The 20562-nt window shown below is 47.5% G+C and overlaps 1 protein-coding gene and 1 long non-coding RNA gene across 3 annotated transcripts in view; one reads left to right on the top strand and one right to left on the bottom strand.

The window, feature by feature from the left end:
* pyd (zonula occludens-like protein polychaetoid) overlaps window positions 1–20562 on the bottom strand; it is a 448973-nt gene that overhangs the window by 61969 nt on the left and 366442 nt on the right. For both annotated transcript variants that reach the window (XM_065435932.2, XM_065435931.2), the window contains exon 18: window positions 6961–7067. In XM_065435932.2, coding sequence (XP_065292004.2) covers window positions 6961–7067 — 107 coding nt within the window. The remainder of the gene's footprint in view (window positions 1–6960; window positions 7068–20562) is intronic.
* The window catches only part of LOC135904932 (uncharacterized), a 240890-nt gene that overhangs the window by 165820 nt on the left and 54508 nt on the right, over window positions 1–20562 (top strand). The window lies entirely within an intron of this gene.

Raw genomic sequence — 20562 nt, 5'->3', positions numbered from 1 at the left:
ACACCATAAATTACATGTAAAAAGTTCACCTTTGTGGGCAGAGCCCGATTTATCAGCCGGCTCGTCAATGAACCATGTTTGGAGTTGTGCAGCGAGCGGATGTGCGATCTGGTGAGGCTCTAGACTTGATTGTTAAGAAATTTTATGAAATTTATGACCAACATTACCACGAAAATTTACAGGTTGTGAAAAGCGGGCCACAAAAGGTGAACACGTGGCAGACGCCGGAATTAGGCGCTGAGAGAAACTGTGTTTGTGCAATGCGCAAAAGATATCAGAAAACACGAGACACAGAACTCAGAAATGAACTGCGCGTTGCATACAGAAGACAAATTGAAGATGCGAAGGCACAAGTGCTCAAACTATTCTGCACTGTGAGCTTGAAGAACATCCTTTTCGGTGCGGTGCTTAAGTCGGTGTTTGAAAATGTTTGACCGCCGATTACATTGCTTGCCTTGCAACTATCGGCAGGAGACATGACTGGCGAAGTGTTGCAATCTGCAGCACTATTGCTTCAACGCAGGCTTCCCATGATAACATCAGCCATGACACACCCCTACACAGGGAGCTTAGAGCGATAGTGGGTGCCCGGGCCGTTGCATGGCACCACAATGTACTATTCTCCCTGGGTGAAATTGAATATGCCATGGCACTTGGAAGGATTGGTTCGGCTCCGGGCCTTGATGGCATAACCCTTCCTATGCTAAAATTATTATTTTGAATACCACTTGGGGGTTTTTTCTATTCGTCTTTAATTCTGCTTTGAAATTGGGGTATCTTAACAAAGAATGGAAGAAGGGGAGAGGGGTTTTCATTTTAAAACCTCGACGACCACCAGAAGACACTGGTTTGTATAGACCAATAGCAATGAACTCACACTTTGGAAAAATACTAGAAAGATTACTGAATTCGCGATTATATTACTGTCTATGCTCGCACCATTTAATTCATGACGACCAATTCGGCTTCATGCATGGAAGGAGTGCCGTCATGCCCTGCACGCATTGCGAAATAGGCTGACGGAACTCAAGTGATCGAAGATGCCGGCCGTAATGATCGCAATTGACTTTAAAGACGCCTTCGATTCCATGTGGCAATAGCTGGCACTATCCTTCATGCAACGACATGCATGCCCACGTAATACCTTTAATTTGCTCTGTTTCTTTTACGAGAGCTCAACCCAGCTCCTCAGGCGCGGCGGTGTCGCCATGAAACCACGTGACACCGTGACGTCACGACAGAGGAGAAGTGGCTTTGGCTCAACTCTTGCAAGACGGGCTGGGTGGGAATCGAACCAGGGTCTCCGGAGTGTGGGACGGAGACGCTACCACTGAGCCACGAGTACGATGCTTCAAAGCGGTACAAAAGCGCCTCTAGTGAATGCGGTGTTGCCTTAGAAACGAGCTGTTTCTAAGGCGTGCGTCTCTTGCTCAGGCGCACATTTCGTTGCCACGCCGAACGCTGCTTTGCTCGACGCTCACCGCGTCCAATGCGGGGCGCGTAGTCGCTGCCCTGTAGCCCATTGTCTTACACCCCTTGGCGGGTCGACGGGAACGCTGTCGCGTTCCACTCTTGAAGGCGAAGCAGTAATGCATGAGTTGTTTCTTCGTCTAGCCGAACCAAATATAGCCAAGCAACAGCAGTTCACCAGGCTAAACAGTGGTTCAACAACTAAAATAAAGGCTAGTATGCTTCGCATCCTGGGCTTAACCTTACCTAAGCCACAGCCATTTTTTTTAACTGGCCGATCGGTAGTCTATCGTTCAGATTAGGGTGAAGTGTCTGCGGAACCCACATTGGGCAGCCAACAGGGATCACCCATTAGTCCACTTCTGTGGAACACGATGGTCGAGGGGTTTCTCGACTTGGAATTACCGGGGGACGCGTTCATCCAAGCTTATGCAGATGACACAGTGATCGTTGTGCGAGGCGAAAGCCGGGCAGTCATTGAAAGAAAGGCAGCGCCAATTTTTCGATTATGTTCAAGAATGGCCGCAAGAGGCATGCATGGAAATAAGCATCGCCAAGTCTTTCTTTGAAGCGTATCCTCATAGCAATGCAGCTGTGTAGGGGCAAGGACAGAACCTGTGCATGGGTGAAGGCAGGTTTTAGAAAAAAGACAGCCTGAAAATTTTAGGAGTTGTCTTTGACTTGCGATTGGGCTTTCAAAACCATGTGGATTATATTCGGCAAAAGATGGAACAAATAACGCCTAAAATTTTAGCTTATTTCCGGTTGCATTACTCACTCAATCCAGTCACCATTCAAAAGCTCTACCGTCAAATAATTCTACCTGTCATCACCTACGCTGCACCAGTGTGGTGGTGAGAATTCCCAGGCAGTCAGCTCAAGGACAGGGTTGAGTCCATGCACAGAGTGCCACTTTTAGCACTAACAGGAGCGTATCGGACTGCAAGAACAGTGGTCCTACAGATACTCGCCCGGGCTGCACTGCTTTCCCTTAAGCTGGATCGAATTGGGGCTGAGTTCTGGTTGTTGATTCTACGCCAGCCCACGTGTTTTGGGCTGGCATACTACTGGCCTGATACAGCAGACTTCAAGTATGATGTTTGGACTGACCACCCATCGGAGAGGCATAGATTTCCTTCTCGTCAGTTAACTGTCAGTGAGGCGTTTTATAAATCGATGGAGCTGGCCTTGCATATTTACACTGATGGTTCATACACAGAGAATTCTGCGAGAGCTGCATAAGTAGTGATGAGGGCCCAACATCGCATAATAAAAGTGAGCAAATTCCAGGTTCAGGATGCCAGCGGCGCGTATTGTGCGGAAGCATTAGTGCTTGCGGAGGCGCTTCAATATTTTTGGACTGTACAGGTACCTTCCGCTGCCAATGTGTATTCTGACTGCCTGTCACTTTTGTCAGCGGTTGCAGCTTTGATGTCGACCGATGCCTGCATGATGCAGATCAAAAAAGCGTTTCAGTGGCTGTCTGTGAAATTTAACACTGACCTGCACCACGTGCGTGGTCATAGCAGTATCTTAGGCAATGAAGTTGCGGACAAGGCGGCAGCTAGCGCTGGCGGTATGGTCTTCCACGGGTGGCAAGGGCCTCCATCAGGTCAATTAAAGGCAAATTCTACTTGCAGATGGAGCGTGACTGGTGTCGGAAATGGAGATCAGAAAATGCCAACACGGAACTGTTCAACTGGGTGCCTAGTGTTGCTGAGGCTCCTGCATTCTTCCCACCATCACAACCCTTATTACATGTTATCACGGGTCATGGCCGATTGTCATATTATATAGTATTTCAATTTGGACTGGCGGTAAATGAACTCTGCCCTTGCGATATGCATTGTATGTCGCTCTTGCATTACCCCACCAAGTGCACATTGATGGCGGAGCTTGCGGGCCAGCTGGTTCGTGCCTCGGGTGACGTCCTCCGGACAAGTGCATATCCTAACCTTTTACGCGACAAAAAGAACAGAGCACTCTTTATCAGGATGGAAAGGCTTGTGAGCGAGGCGGTGCTGGACTGCCCGCGGGACGTGCCCCGGGTCGACGCCTGGTAGTTGACTTCCTTGTTGGGGCGCGGCTGCCGAGACGGGGGGCCGGTCAGTGGTCAGACCTCTTAACTGAGTTTTCGTTTCTCTTGTACATTGTTTTTCTTTCCATTTTAAACATTTTTACCCATGCTGATTCGTTCCTTTGTAGCACATGTCCCGCAAGGCTCTGCTTCTTGAGCCATGAAGTGACAACTTCTAGCAAGTGCTTTTATTATGCGGCACCCATTTACAATGGGCCCCACGCAGCTTACGGTGCACTGGTTAGCTTGGCGTTCCAGCGTCTAGGACAGCCCAGCGAGAATTAACGACAGGTATGGGAGCCGTGGCTGGTCCCTAACGTCCAGCGACTTGGACCCCGGCATTCCAGGCCGGCTTGTTTAAGCTTGGGCAACCATTACACCGCTTTGGCTGGTGGTTCGTGGCTGACCCCACGCTTTTGCGGCTCGAATGTATGTGACGCATGCTGAAACTGTCACAGGGCGTCGGGAGCAGCCACTACGGGCTGATGAGTGCCCGCACACAGGCCGAGGCCCTGTGCCTGCATCAATACATCCCAGTAAACTGATGATGATACCAGGAGCTCTGTTGCTACATGGCACACCACTCTCTGTTGCCGGTGCTTTCTGAGAAATTGGTTCTGACTTTTGTTGTTACTGCCCGCTGAATTCACACTAATTACCACCTCTGGTGACCATTTTGCTAGGGCCCACTCGGCAGCATGCGTTCCGGCGATGGGGTGGACCTGTAAACCGCCACACATGTATAGGGCGGTGTCATGCAGCTCTGGATAGTTTCATGGGCGGTGGTGTCACATCCGCGGTTGCATCTTGCCGGCGTGAATGGGTAGTTGGAGTACGACTGCCCGTTTGCGCGCCTGCAGGTGTACTCGGAGCGTGTGCCCATTTGGCGGCTCAGGGCAGATCTCACACCGCGATGCCGCGGCCACCCTGGCGTGTCCGCCAGAAGCCGTCTGTGCCCGGTGAACATAGCCCTCCAGTGATGTTGCGGTGCCATTTCGAGTGCGCCGTGATAAATGCATGCCCTGTGCTGTGCTCAATGTGCAGCTACAACTCCAGAAGTTCGAATCCCGCCATCAATTCCTTTATTTGTTTCCTTTTTTTTCTTTCGTTCTTTCCTTTTTTACATTTCTTATTAGGTTACTTTTCTTTTCAAGGCTCGCCCCTATTGGTATCGTCCTCTCTTTTAAATTTTCTTTTGCTGACTATTAACTCATATTATTTTGCATTGTTTTATTCTTGATTTCTGTCTGATTTCCATTTGGAAAAAGTTGACTCCGGCATTTGACTTAGTGATAAGCTTGTCCGCCTTTATCTGAGTGTAGTCACGTAGCTTTCATTTTTGTATTTTCATTTCTTTTCCCATGTCATTTTGATGCCTTTTGCTTGATGGAGGCCTTAACGTCACAAATGCTTGTATATAATGCCAGCGTTTGCGGTCATGGTCGACCATTTGCCAGCATATGCTAACCTGGTGGTCATCACCTTTCTCTCATACCTTGTTATGCAGAATACCTTAGGCAAATACCTCCATAATTACTAATGGACCAGGTGCAGATTAAATGATCATAGATGCATTTTACATCATTATCATCATCATCCCTCTGTTTCGCCTGGGCACATCTGCATCCCTATTTTCATTGATTGCAATGCACTTGTCATTCAAACACAATAAACGCTATACGCAAGGAACTTCTGTCCTCGCTGACCGGAACTTAGGACACTAGGAATTACCATCTCCGCACTTTCTTTTTCCAATTGGTTCTTTACATCTTGAAAATATGCACTTTGGGTATTAGTACTTCTTTACCCTTGTTCATTTCCTTTTGATTGGCTTATGCCCGTTATTGCATTTGTCAATTGTAGGAGCGGGCTTTTCCCTCCATTTATTTAGTTTATTTTTACACTCGCTGAGGGAACCAGACTTCGATGGAAAAGGGTAGCGACCAAGTCGAAGTTTGTCGAGATTTAGAAAGCTGGCATTTAATTATTCGCATTTAGAAACCAATTGTGTTCTTTATTCGCATGGCCTCGCTCACAATAAAACACTGCATTGGTCCAGTTGCACTTAGTCTGTCATTTTTGTGCCTTCCTACTGTCCAAGTTTATTTTGTGCAGTTTTATTGAGATAGCAATACATGGACACTCCAGGTAAACTTTTGCTGTCGCTGTGATGTTCCGTATAAAGTCTATAAAGTCCAAGTATAAATGCTATGAAATTGTGGCTGCGCACGGTATGCTGTAGGCGCCAGGGAAAGCGTGCGAGGGTGAACCAGAAGGATGGCAGCTTGATGCAGCAGTGTTTTCTCGCAAGTACAGGGGCGTGTGGGGAAGATGCATGCCATCTGATCATGCACGCCAGGGGGAAGGCAGGCAGTGCAGTTTGTGCTAGGAGGAGGAGGAAGGAGTTATGTTAGCACATGTCTCCTCTAGTTTGGCCGCAGGTGTGAACAGCACAGCTGAGCGCGGCCACGTGCACTTTATTTTGGAGGTAGTCTGCAGCGGACACAAAGGCTGGAGGGCTTCCTGTGTGCTTATGCACCTAGTTCGCACTGAAGCAAGAGGCAGCACGAAGGGCAATTCGCTCGCCACTGCTGCTGCTCTTCATCTCGCCAGCATTATGACGGCGAGTGTTCGCGGTCATCGAGTGAGATCTGCTCATATTTGCCCGTGCACATGTGACACTATGCTTGTTAATTTAATTAGCAAGCGAATGTTTACTGCAATTTATACATCCGATTAAACTATGAACCTTGCTTTGTATAGTTGTGTAACAGTACTTTGCTGTCGCTATCAATGCTCCGACATTTGGGCGAAACTGTGGCTTTTTTTACCTGAAGCGTGTTGACAAGAAAATGCCAACAAAGAGTATGGATGGTTTAGGAAACGTCGACTAACTTTTGACTTGGGCAGTGACAGCAGCCCTTTGTGGTCACTTAATTTGCTGCTTCTCAAGGTGGCTAAGCACAGCTCGAGAAATATCTTCAAATTAACCTTGTTGCAGCTGCAGAGTTTGCATGTTTAGCAGCAAGTTTACATTGCACACAACCTGTGTTAGGGTGAAGGACTTCCTGCTGCCCTGCTAACGCAGCCATATTCTAATTTAACATTTCTGTTCTCAAATTATGGTACAACACAATTTGAGCCAGCTTGCTCATAAGCCTTTTGCCATGTAAGCCCTGCTGGCCCTGTAGTATCTCAAAGGCAGCTTTAATGCAGGGATTGACTTGGATACAACATGTATGTTGATGATCTCTCCTGCTGCCAAAATACGATGATCGTTGTCAGTCTGTGTCTGTCCAGCCATGCTTCAGTTAATGATGCATGTGGTCATGAGTACCAGACTGTTGAAGCGAACACAAATAGGACACTACAGGGCCATTCAGCTGAACATGACCCTTTGGCATATTTCTCACCAGAGGCGTGCGGCCATTGGGTCGTTCCAAGGACGCTGCTTTGTGTGCTGTGTTGATGTAGTCAGGGCCACCGGGAATAGTGGGTGGGGGTTCCCCACCTCCACGACCTGCGCAGGGTGCCCAACACTCAAGATGGCAATTCTTTTTTTGACAATTTCATAATTCCGTGATGACAATTTGCACCAACAACAACATATCACGCATGAACACAAAGTTCAATTTTATTTATTCTTCTAGTATACACTAGAAACATCCTCCCGGGTTAAAGGCTGCTGTAAGCAGCTTGACTGGACCCAAGATGCATTGTACATGACAGTGCGATAACATCTAGTACTTTGTAACATACATAATCAACACTAAACAAACTAAAGCAGTTCAAAACATACTAAAACAATGACCAAGGTTAAAAAAGATCAATTTCAACATTTTTTATATACAGACCTCTTGACAAGATAACTGACATGCAATACAAGAACAGACAACATTCAGGCATATCTGATAGAGATAAAAAAATAAAATGTTGTCATGCATTATGCATCGTTATACATGCATATTATATGTTTAAAAGTGAACAAAATACATCTCCATTTCTCTGTGACACAAATTAGAAGTGTGGACATAATTATTAGGACTTCTTGTCAAATTGCGTTCAACAGATTCCAATTTGTATTCAATGCAAAAGCGTGGTACAGACAAAGAATCTGGGTTTCTGAGATGTACTGGTACTTTGCAGGGTTGCATTTGATGTAAGAACTCTTCTTTTGCAAAATAAAAACCTACTTTATGTAAAATGCTATATTCATACTGTTGATCTACCATATAACTTGGTATTTCTGTGATGGCGAGTTTTTGTCACAGATGTGGAATCCATATTAGCAATTCGTCGGAGAAGCACCTTTTGTAATGTAATTATTTTATTTCTGTTCGTCTGTGTTGTGGTCGCCCCTACTAAACAACAATAATTAAACTGCGAGGTAAACAATGCATGATAAATGTGTAGCTTGGTTTTTACTGGCATGAGAGCTCTACAATGAGCCAGCACCTTGGATACTGCAGAAAACTTACTGCAAAGTTGATTAAAGTGAGCATCCCAACTTATCCCTTTGAAGGTTTTTGCCGTACATGTACGGCTGCGGTTTTCTGTCCCGCAAGGTCTTTGCCGTACGGGTACGGTTCCGACCCTCCATTTGAAATTTCGCGCCATAATGACGATGCGTGCTCACCGGGAGGTGCTGCCACCTCTTAGCACTTACAAGATGCGTTTGAAATTGGTGCTATGTTCTTGGGGAGATAAACACAACTGATTGCTAGCTTAAGCGCGTCGCTCAGACTGCGGCAACGCCCCGCCCCTTTGGCGGTTTCGGTTTCGCCGCGTGATCGCAACGGAGGCATGCGAAACGCCATTTTTTTCTTTACCGGCACTCTCTTGCAGGGTGGTGGAAGTTGATTTCTATCTTGATTGGTGCTGCTCTTAGCTTGCTTATCACCGCTGTTCGCGAGGTATTCTCGCTCTCAATGGCAACGTGCTTTCGCGGTTTCGGTTCCGCCGCGTGATCGCAATGGAGGCGCGCGAAACGTGGTTTTTCTCTTTGTCGGCACGCTCTCGCAGGGGCGGCGGAAGTTGATTTCTATCTTGATTGGCACTGCTCTTAGCTTGCTTGTCACCACCGCTCACGAGGTATTCTCGCTCTCTGTGGCAACGCGCTTATGCGAGAGGGTGCCTCAGACCTCTGCCCAAGGCAGCCGCACGCAGAGATGTCATGTGTGCGCCAACACAACTCCTCGCTCCAAGAGAACAGACACACATTTTAGGTGTGCAGACTGTGGTAAGGCGCTGTGCGTAGATCCGTGTTGCAAGGAGTACCACGCTCGGAAATACTATTGAACATTTTGCAGTTTTTAGTGGTGCCGACACCAAAATACTGTTCCTAATTGTTTTTTACTATTTATTCCCGACTTTATACATTTTGTACATTCAAGATCTGCAATAAGGTAATTTGACCACCTGGGAAAGTTTTTTTCAAAATAATTCGACCCTCAAAGGATTAAATGACATGAAAAAACTACACAGAGTATTTTATGTCTCTCAACTAGCTCAATAATCTTTATCTAGATAAGTTATTGAGTGTTCCAGTTTAAAAGCTTTATTTCTTGCTCTAAAAAGAACAGCTTTCGCCTTAGTAGGATTATTTCTGATCACATTTGACTGTGACCACTCAGCTGGTTTAAGTAGCAGTGCATTAAACTAATAATTAGTTCTTTTGCATCCTTTCCAGTAAAGACTAAAGTGCTATCATCTGCATATACAAAGAAATGAACTGTAGCATTAATATTTACTAAGTAATTAACATATTAAATAGTGGGCCCAAAACACTCCCTTGTGGAATCCCGTTTTTAATTGCCAAGAAAGAACATTAAACGTTATCAATAAATGCACATCGAGTCCTATTTTTCAAGCATGATTCCATCAAGGCGAGGAGATTGCCGTAAACTCCATGAATTTGCTCAAGAACAAGTTCATTCACTTTGATGACATCATGCTTGTGCTGCTTAAGATACCTGCAAAAATTTCCACTCTCACTGACTGATAGCGATTTGCAATCGGCTCGTAGAGTTTTGCAGACCATGCCCGAAAAACTTTCCTAAGGAAGCAGATTCTTCACATTCATCAGGTCATGTTTAAGCTTGTTTGCTGGCACACGTGCAGTCAATATATATATATGCGCGAGGGCTGTTCAACCAATATCAAACCTTTGGTCAGCAGAAATACCATTATTGATTAGGAGGCAGAAAACTTTGATCCTCTTCAAAGTGGTCCCCTTGGCAATGCACACACTTCTTCCAGCAATCCCGCCATTGCTGCAAGCACTTCTGGAACGCGTCTTTTGGAATGGTGATCAGCCGAGCTGTCGCATTCCGCATGTCTTCTCTTGACTCGAATCGGGTTCCTTTCAGCAGTGTTTTCAGCTTGGGAAATAGACAAAAGTCACACGGAGCCATGTCGGAGGAGTAGGGAGCCTGATGAACCACAGGAATGTTGTGTTACGCAAAGAAAATCTGAATCACATGCACAGAGTGGGTGGGTGCATTATTGTGATGAAGCTGCCAAGTTTTCGCTACCCAGAGATCTGGTCGTTTGCACTGCACAACGTCGCGAAAGCAACGAAGGACTTCCTGGTAGTATTTCTTTGTGATCGTTTGTCCTTGTGGTGCGTACTCATGATGCACCACCCCACAGGAGTAAAAGAAAAGTGTCAACATGACCTTGAAATTGCTGTGGACCTGCCATGCTTTTTTTGGCCTCGGGGATGTGGGATGTTTCTACTGTGACGACTGCATCTTGGTTTCTGAGTCATGCCCATAAACCCACGACTCATCACCTCTGATCACGGTGTTCAGAAATTTGGGGTTACTGTTTGCATTGTCCAGCAGGTCCCGTGTGATTTCCAGATGGAGTTGCTCCTGCTACATTGTTAGCCGTTTTGGTACTAATTTTGCAGACACTCTCCTCATGCTCAAATCCTCAGTCAAAGTTGAATGTACTGATCCAGTGCTTGCCCCTATCTCGTTCAAAAGTTCTCAGACTGCGATGAGATGGTCCTCCATGAGCAAAAGTCTGCACTTGCTCAATGACATTCTCATTTCAGCTTGTTGAGGGTCTGCCTGAATGCGGCTCGCTGTCCGCTGATGTACGGCCATCTTTGAAGTGGTTGTACAACTCCTTTATCCATGAAGTGCTCATGGCATCGTCCCTGAAAGCCTCTTGAATGTTGCAAATGGTTTCCACTTAGGTATCGCCAAGCTTTTGGCAAAATTTGAAGCAAGATAACTGCTCATGTTCCGTCATTCTAAAACTTATTGAAATCTGACAAGCACTCACTACACGTCCTCACTACACGTCCTCACTCACAGGCCGACTTGCAGCAACGGACACTTTCTGTGGGCAGAAAACAATTCATGCTTGTGCATGTATGTCCCCTTCCCATATCCATTGAAGGAAGCCTCCTGAACTTCTTTGGTTTACGTGGGAAAGAAGAAATTTCCACAATTTTTGAACACACCTCGTATATATTATGTAAGATACTTAAATAATAAGTTCATTTGTTAGTACAGTGATGTTCTTGTCTGTCTCCCTTAGTCCTTTGTTTTTGCAGCTCAGCTGTTCACACTTGTCTTGGCTATAAACCAACCCATCCAATTAAATACCAATTCGTATCTCAAGATTCCTAATAATATGGCACAGGAATTCACTCACATCTTGCATACCACTAAGCCTCCACATAACAAAGTTGGTAAAATTAGCTTGCTGTACCAAAATCGTTCTATGTTAAAGTTCGACTCTTTATAAAAAAATATAATAATAATCTAAGCACACCTAAGCACTTCTTATGACTTGTGAACGCAAAAGCCTTAAGGTTCAACTGAATGCTGCTGAGCGGTCCCTCGAGTTATGAACTCCTCGCAGGCAAGCAAGCGCGTTGAGATGCTTGGCGCATTTTGGCTTGGCCTTACCGAGGCGCAGTGTCATTTAATTTAATTTAATTTTTATTTCCTTAAGGACCCCCTCCCCTGTAGGGGGTTTTACATAAGGGGTGGGGTTAACATGAGAAAGTAAAAGATTTTTTTTTCATGATGACAGGTGGGATGTAACTTTTTCTAGGAAGGTTGATGGACAGGTGATGGCTGCAATTTCATGGGGAAGGTCGTTCCAGTCGCTTGCTGTTCGGAGGAAAAATGACTTGGAAAATGTAGTCGTACGGGCACGGGCACGTTGGTGTGAGACTTTCAGCGGATGACCAATTCGGCGAGACATGCGTGATGGCGGTGCCCAGATGTATGGCTGCTGTTTGAGCTGGGAATAATAAAATCTGTGAAATAGGCACAGGCTAGAAATACGGCGACGGAGGGAAAGACTGCATAATTGGGACTGTAGCTTCAGACATGAAACACTAATATAGGATGAGTATGAGTGGTGAATGAAACGGGCAGCTCTGTTTTGCACAGCTTCTAATGAGTCAATGAGGTAATCTTGCTGTGGATTCCAGATGGCGGATGCATACTCAAGTTTTAGCCTGATTAATGATTTATAAGCAAGTAGCTTTACATTTTGAGGGGCGTCGTGAAGATGACGTTTAAGAAAGCCTAGTTTTTTATTCGCAGATGATATTAGCAGGCTGCGTTCCCGGACAAGGAACATGCAGATAAAACAGGTATGGCCGCTCGATGGAAAGGAGGTGTGGCCTGCGTAACGTGCCTCTCCGCCGGTCAAGGCGATAGTTCTTTTTCCCTCCGCCACGTCGGCGGTGGTGCTGTACATTGGTGATGAAGAAAAATGGCTCACACAGCCAGCCAGCTAGCTGGCCTAGGCACATTGAGTCCGCTAATCAGCAGTGGCAGTCGCCTTGCCTTGTGTTGACATTGTGGCTGTTTATGTGCGAGGACATGCTAAAACGTATCAGAGTTGTTGTGTTGAATGTTATAGCTATTAGAGGCAAGCACGTTTCCTTCTGGAGACTGAAGACCCAGTCCATGTTTCACACTTTGAGTGTGCGGCACAGCAGCTGCCATAGTTGTGATCTTGTTCCATAGAACAATTTGACCAACTTTGGTCTATTCAATGCCTGAATTCGCGTACCTTCGTGTGACTAATCCGTGTTTTCTTATATCCCCTGATTTTAGTGTACTTATGTGACCAGACTTTATGTTAGTGTACTTATGTAACTGGGCTTTGTGTTACTGTGGTCTGGAGTTGATTTTTAGTTTTAATGCTTTTAAGTTAATTCCTTTGTTTTTTTTCCATATCTCTATGTGAAAAAGAGTAGCTGGTGCCAATTAGAGGTGCCAGCATCTCCTAAGCACCATATAGTCGAGCCCACATATAACCGCACCACTTAAGACGAACTTTCGCTTAAAACAAATGTGACCTGTGCGACTGTCCAAATATACATTGTTTAAATGGCATAAAATCGCACGTATAATGGATGTATTTGAGCCCTGCTTACTGGTTACAGTGAACGAACGGCTTAAACCTGGCACCGCAATGCAAAATAACGGTGACCTCTGACCCCTTTGCGTGCCGACTATATTCCCAAGCCTCCTCCCAGGCGAACTATCTGTTTCGTGCCCAGCTACCTTCTCCCCACCTTCATGCACTGCCCACTAAACTTTGCATTCCTGCTAGATTTTCCTGACTTCAGCCTGAGCAATGGCTGGCTGCATCGATTCAAAGAGCGGCATAGGATTGTTTTCAAATAGATTGTCATTGAGGCAGCTTCGGTAAGTGACCAAGACGTTGCCACTTGGCTTGTAAGAAACTGAGCCATTATTGCAAGCTACGCAAGAGCAGGATGTATAACACAGACAAAACTGCGTTATTTTATCAGATGCTGCCAGACAAGACGCATGCAATGAAAGGTGACTCATGCGCTAGTGGCAAGCACAGTAAAGTGCGCATTAGAGTACTTCTGTGCACTAACATGGATGGCACGACTAATGAATTTGTAATAGGAGAATCAAAGAAGACACACTGCTTTCGGAGCTATGTACCCATGTGCACAAGCACAATACTAACGCGTGGATGACGTGCGATTTATTTGCAACGGCTGGGCAAGCTTGACCGCTACATGCAGAGGCAAGGCAGGCCTGTGCTGCTCGTGCTTGGCAACGACCCAGCGCACCACGTGCGAACTTCTCTGATGGCAGCTACTCTACCTTTCCTGCCACCCAATACCACTTCCAAAGTGCAGCAGCTTGATTTCAGCATAATAGATGCCGAAGTGTGTTCGGATCTACCAGATTTTCAGTTATTCCACACCGACCGCAAACGTGGCCAAGGAGGCAGTGTGCTAATCACTGTTGGCCCAGAAATAACCTGTTCTGTTGTCAGCATTCAATCCGACATTGAAATTTTGTGGCTGATTTGTCATGCTTCACCTCAAACAGTACTACTCGGGTGTGTTACAGGCCAGCGAACACTAATCCAAGTTTTTCACGTGATCTAAACAATATAATGAACACACTCACGACTGTTCACCCTAATGCTCATATTTTACTTTTTGGAGACTTCAACTTTCCTAAAATCGATTGGCATAACCCAACACACTTGTCAGCAAGCCCTGTCGAAGAAGGCGAGTTTATTGACATTTGTTTGAATTTTAACCTAACTTTAGCCTTACATCATCCCCCGACATACATTACACACCAAACCAGCCATCCACTTCAAGTGTCCCTTTTTTGCACCAGATCTGTCACTTTTTCCGCCTCTTTTTTTTGCCTGTGCAGCCAAGGATTGGAACGATCTTCCCAGCTCTATTGCTCCCATCACCTGCCCATCGACTTTCATTGCAAACTTAGCAAATCACTTCTGTTAAAACAAATGTGTCCAAATGTATTTATTATGGACAAGCAACCCCTTATGTAATACCTTCTGCTGGTGTCCTTAAAGAAATAAAGATGAAATAAAAATTTAATGAAATACATGCATTTAAGGCATTGCATAGGTGCCACATGGTGGAGTGCTTGCCCATCACTGTTGACCGCTCGGCCGCCAACTTGCCGCTTTGAGTTTCACTGTATTCAGCCGTGAGATGGTGAAGGTGCCCTGGGCGAAAGTGACAGCCGCTTGAATGTGGAACCGTTTTCGCAAGGCCAGCTTTCTTGACACAGTACCTGATGCCAAGCCTGATGCTTCCGAAGACGATCAGTCCGGCGGCGATTTGTGGCAGCGCGTCATCAACTCCGACATGGAGGCCACGACATTGGTTGGGATGGCTTCATTTCTGCTGATGAAGACGCTGATATTGTGGAACCGTGCACGGATGAGAGCTTTGTTTGTGAAGTGCAGGTGGAGAGTGATGTGGAGGAATCGTATTTTGACGAAACTTTGGAGCCAGCGCCCACAAACGCACCTGTAGCAATGAACTACATAGAGGGTGTAGCGGCAGCAGCATCGGCGTCGCACGAGCGATGAGGTAGACGCTCACGTCTACACGAGGCACGAGCAGCGGGCGCGCTCCGGCACAAGCTAGCGTTCCGAAAGAGATTATTAAAAGAATGCTACTCTAAGAGATCGGGTGTCGGTTCTTCCTCTCCTGCGAGAGCCCGAGACTTCACCGGTCTATGTGGTCGCTCGTCGCCATGTTTGGTGACCCGGACGTGATACTGCCATACGCTCCTGTGGTAGAGAAGACCATGGACCAGACCGATGCTTCGAGAGCTCAAGGCCAGAACCCTTCCAAGGAATGCGGTGAGCCCTCCTGTTCTGCCATCGCTGTCCGCCTCCCACAGTGCTGGGACCAGCATCCTTCGGCGTGGTTTCTTCAGGCCGAAGCACAATTTCAAGTCGCTGGTTTCCGCTCTCAAGCCTCGAAGTTCTATTATGCCGTCGCAGTGCTCTCGCCCACCGCCATTGATGAGGTAGCAGATTTGTTGAACTCCCCACTGTCTGCCTTCCGCCTATGACGATCTCAAGGCAGCACTGCTACAGCGCACAGCAGCTTCACAGCATTCTCGCATCCAGCAGCTTCTGTCCGCTGAAGAACTTGGCGACCAACACCCTAGCCAACTTTTTTGCCGAATGAGCCAGCTGCTCGGAAACAACGCAAGATCCATCGATGACACGCTGTTGCACGAATTGTTTTTGCAATGACTCCCGGCTAACGTGCAGATGGTCCTGGCGACAGCCTCTACTATGGACCTTACCGGACTTGCTGCTTTGGCCGACAAAGTCATGGAAGTAGCCACCCCAACCATCACAGCCACGGCACCGTCTCTGGTGACAATACAACCGATCTGCAAACTCTTCTCTGCTCTTCCGCAGTCCAATCTCCGCTCGACTCCTAGTGTGAGCACCTGGAACGCATCATCTGTGGAGCGGAACACCGCCGCACGTCTCGTCGCCCACGCAGCCGTAGTTCCAGCAGATCAAGACGCACGGGCACCCGCAATGAAACCTCAACTACAAAGCCTGGCGTTTGCTACTACATACCATCGTCGTTTTGGAAACGACGCTCGTCACTGTCAGCGTCCCTGTGCTTGGCAGGGAAACAGGCGGGCCGACCTCTAACGGAGCCGAGTGGTCCGGCCCAACACACAAGTCGCCTTTTCTACGTGACGGACAGAGTTACGGGACAACGATTCCTAGTCGACACAGGTGCTGACGTCAGCATTCTTCCCGCAAAGCACTCCGATCGAAAAATGACACCTGTCTTGTGTTTGCAAGTTGTCAACGGCACCAGGATTGCAGTTTTCTCGTCACGCTCCGTCATGCTAAACCGTGGCCTTCAACGAGCGTTCCGCTGGATTTTCCTGGTTGCAGATGTCCGTCATGCAGTCATTGGAGCAGGCTTCTTGCATAACTACGGACTCCTTGTGGACATCCAACGACGCCGTCTCATCGACTCCGTGACCCAGCTATCCGTTCCTGGCGTCCCATCATCAGGCACATTGCACATAGCGCCTATTTCTGCCATGTTGGACGAACCTTTCGCCGCGCTCCTACGCGAGTTTCCCACTTTGACGCGCCTGCCAGACTGGATGCAACCGTTGCAACATGACGTGTGCCATCACATCGTCACCTCCGGCCCACAGGTCTATTTCCGACCCCGGTGTTTGTCCCCGGAGAAACTCAAAATTGCTCGTGCGGAGTTCGAACACATACTGCAACTTGGCATCATCCGCCCTTCCTCCAGTAACTGGGCATCACCACTTACATGGTGCCTAAGAAGACGGGAGACTGGCGCCCATGCGGCAATTACCGGGCACTAAACAACGTCACAGTTCCTGATCGTTACCCTCTACTCAACATTCAGGACTTCACGGCAGCGTTGCACGGTGCGACGATCTTTTCTAAGATCGATCTTGTTCATGCCTATCATCAACTACCGGTCACTGAAGAAGACATTCCCAAGACCCCCATCACCACACACTTCGGTCTTTTCGAATTTCTCCACATGCCTTTCGGTTTACGGAACGCGGGCCAATCCTTTCAGCGTTTCATCGATTCCATCACCCGAAGTTTGCCTTTCATTTTTGCATACATTGACGACGTTCTCGTCGCAAGCTCTTTGGCAGAAGAACATCTTCACCACTTGTGGTTGTTGTTTTCACGCCTTGCCAGTAAAGGAATTGTTATCAACGCCACCAAGAGTGAATTCGGTCAACCCAAACTCGAGTTCCTCGGTCATATCATCGACGCTAATGGTATTCGACCTCTGCTGTCCAAGATTCGCGTCATCGAAAACCTCCCCTGACCGACCACACTCACCAAGCTTCGCCAATTCCTCGGATTCGTCAATTTCTACCGCCGATTCCTTCCCGAGTGCACACGACTTATGGCTCCACTAGATGCTCTCCTGGTAAACAAACGCAAACAAGTGCTTCAGTGGACTGAAGAGGCCACCGACACTTTTACAAGAGTCAAGTCTGCCCTCGCCGACGCCACACTGCTTAAACAACCAAAGCCAGACGCACCCACTGCCATCATGACCGACGCTTCAAACACCGCTGTTGGCACCGTTCTGCAGCAATTAATCGACAACGCGTGGCATCCACTCGCTTTTTTCTCCAAGAAACTGAAGCCTGCGCAGTCCCGCTACAGCGTGTTCGGCCGTGAATTACTCGCTGTTTACCTGGCTATCAAGCATTTTCGCCATTTCCTAGAAGGCCGTGCATTCACTGTCTTGACTGACCACAAGCCCCTTGTGCACGCAACGAATCGTTCGGCGTCCTGTTACTCGCCCCACGAAATTCGACACCTTTCCTACATCTCAGAGTTTACAACAACGTTCCGCCACATCAAGGGCACCGACAACGTTCCAGTCGACGTTCTGAGTCGTGTCAATGTCGTTTCCACGTTGACATCGGAACCTTTCATCATCGAGGCCGAATTACTCTCCAGTCAACAGCGTGACGACACTGAACTTCGTACACTCTGGAATTCGTCAACGTCCCTGAAATTGGTACGTCCGTCGTCTGCGACACTTCTAACAACACACCTAGACCATACATTCCGGCATCCCTTTGCAGATGTCTATTTGAAACCGTGCACAACCTGTCACACCTGGCATACGCGCGACACAGAAGATTCTTTCCAGTCATTTCGTTTGGCCTCGGCTAAACGCGCAAGTTCGCGATTGGGTTCGCTGCTGTTTGTCGTGTCAACGCTCTAAGATCCAGTGTCACCCCATTTCGCCTGCCAAGTCTTTTCTTCCACTGGATGCTCGTTTTGACACCGTACACCTGGACCTCGTCGGCCCTCTCCCACCCTCGAAAGGTTACTGCTACATAATGACATGCATCGACCGTTATACACGGTGGCCAGAAGCTACACCTATATCTGACATCTCAGCACCCACAGTTGCAGCAGCTTTCATGTCTACGTGGATCGCAAGGTTAGGCTGCCCGTCCACAATAATCACAGATCGTGGTCGGCAGTTTGACTCAGCGCTCTTTAACGAGCTACTCAAACTACTCGGAACGACACGTTTTCGCACAACTGCTTACCACCCGCAGTCCAACGAACTAGTTGAAAGTTTTCACCGGCATCTCAAGGCCTCCCTTATGGCACATGAATCACCGGAGAAGTGGGTCATACATTTGCCCCTCGTCTTACTTGGCATCAAAGCCGCACTCAAGAGCGACCTAGGTTGCTCCTGCTGAGCTAGTTTACGGCACTCACCTACACCTTCCGTGCGATTTCTTTATCGCCACCCCCGAAACGCCTATGCCATCACCTGCCGAATACGTTGCCGAACCGCAAGCCTTCTTCAGCCACATACGCCCCTGCCTACACGTTCACAAGAGGCAAGGTCCTCGTATGTTTCTCCTGCACTCACCTCTGCTACCCACGTTTTTGTGCGTAACTGTGCCGTGCGGAAGCCTTTGCAACCACACTACTCCGGGCCATATTCCAAGGGAAGGGAAGCGTAGCAGGGGCAGCAGAAAGTTAGGTGGGCGGATGAGATTAAAAAGTTTGCAGGGACAACCTGGCCACAATTAGTACATGACCAGTGTAGTCGGAGAAGTATGGGAGAGGCCTTTGCCCTGCAGCGGGCGTAACCAGGCTGATGATGATGATGATGAAACAAATGGTAGGCCTGGAGTTAGGCACCCTCTGGCTGCCTTTGTCGTTGCCTTGTCGCGAAATGTACCATAGCCAGGCATACCGGAGTCGTTCCTTAGCTGGCAGCTTGTGATAGGAAAGGTCCAAGTTCCTTGCAGCATTTGATTTGCATCTCAGCACACAAAAGTTCTTTTGCATTGCATTTACCGTGATGCATTTGATCCCTCCACATTAGAAACGTATAGCGAAACAGCTGCATGATAAAATAAAAATGCACGTGAAACAGCAACCAGGCTATTTTACTACGCTTACTACCCGGCACACGGCAACCCTTTTCCCGCAGAAACGTTCACCACTGTGCAGTGCCCCAAAAAAGTAATGGCCGTATCTGATAACTCCCCTGTCGCTTGCTTGCCTATTGACGGTGCATGATGTGGCAGGCCACACCTCCTTTCCATCGAGCGGCTGTGACACAGGCTTCCGAGAGCGAGTCTAATGTGTGTGATGCCCTTTCCCCTCACGCAATACTACCCCAGCAGCTGTTCCCTTTTGCCTGCTCTGCTCCGTCAAGGACCAAGCCAGCAAGCGCGAGCCAGCATCACGAGCACGCTCATGACGTGGCGCCATAGTCAATGGGAATTTAGGTGCTGCATCGCTGCTACAGACACTGGCTTTTTTGCTCAATGAGCCATTTGATGCTTTCACATTAATAAGTACAGTTGCTGACAAATTTTTGTTTTACAGAAGAGGTCATACAATTTTTTAAGTTGTTAAGTCATCAGAGAAAGACACATAAAAAATACAATTTGAGAGTTAGAGACCAAAGCTATGGTTTCATGCCCTGCTGACAATGTCTTCACATCAGCGGTATGAAGTAAAGCATGCGAATCTTTTATGTATGCTTTGCGACTAGGGCTGATAGCGTCTGCTGCCATGTGATGACACTATCAGCATACCAATCTCCTCATAGTCCTTCCAATGCAGCACCAAAACCGTCAGATGCTGCAAGCAAAAAGCTCCGCTTTAAAGCCGTATGAAAGCGAGATGACAGGCAACAACCTGTTGCTCACAGACGCCATGTTTGTTGTAAATATGCAACTGTTATGCCTTCTTTTCAGTGCTGGTTCTGTGAGTGAAAAAGACTCGCCATCCCAGCCTTGTGAAAGTGTACGTCCAGCAAAGCTGTTGAAAACTGCCACTGCAACTACTGAGGGTGGTAGGCAATGCTTTATAGCCCTAGAGTAATGGCAGTAGTGCTATTTTAGAGTGATGGTAGGAATGGGAGAAATCGGAATTTTGACAGCACGCTGCCGCCCATAGCGGTGCTGCAACGACGTTGAAATCAGCCGGTGGGCTGGTTATTTTATATACGAAAAGCTAGGGATGTCACAACCCATGTCGCAAGCTGGCGTTGCCACGGCAGCTTGTGCAACAGTAATCTTTACCGGGAAACATATGTGGGAATTTCTACATGCTTAGCATTGCTATCTCGAGCACCTTATCACCAAATATAAGGTTTGGGTGCTTGTTTTAAGCTTGTT

Source organism: Dermacentor albipictus, chromosome 4 (genome assembly GCF_038994185.2).
Source record: "Dermacentor albipictus isolate Rhodes 1998 colony chromosome 4, USDA_Dalb.pri_finalv2, whole genome shotgun sequence".
Taxonomy (NCBI): Eukaryota; Metazoa; Arthropoda; class Arachnida; order Ixodida; family Ixodidae; genus Dermacentor; species Dermacentor albipictus.
The sequence above is the reverse complement of the archived record's forward strand: the minus strand, read 5'-3'. Positions and strand labels throughout refer to the sequence as shown.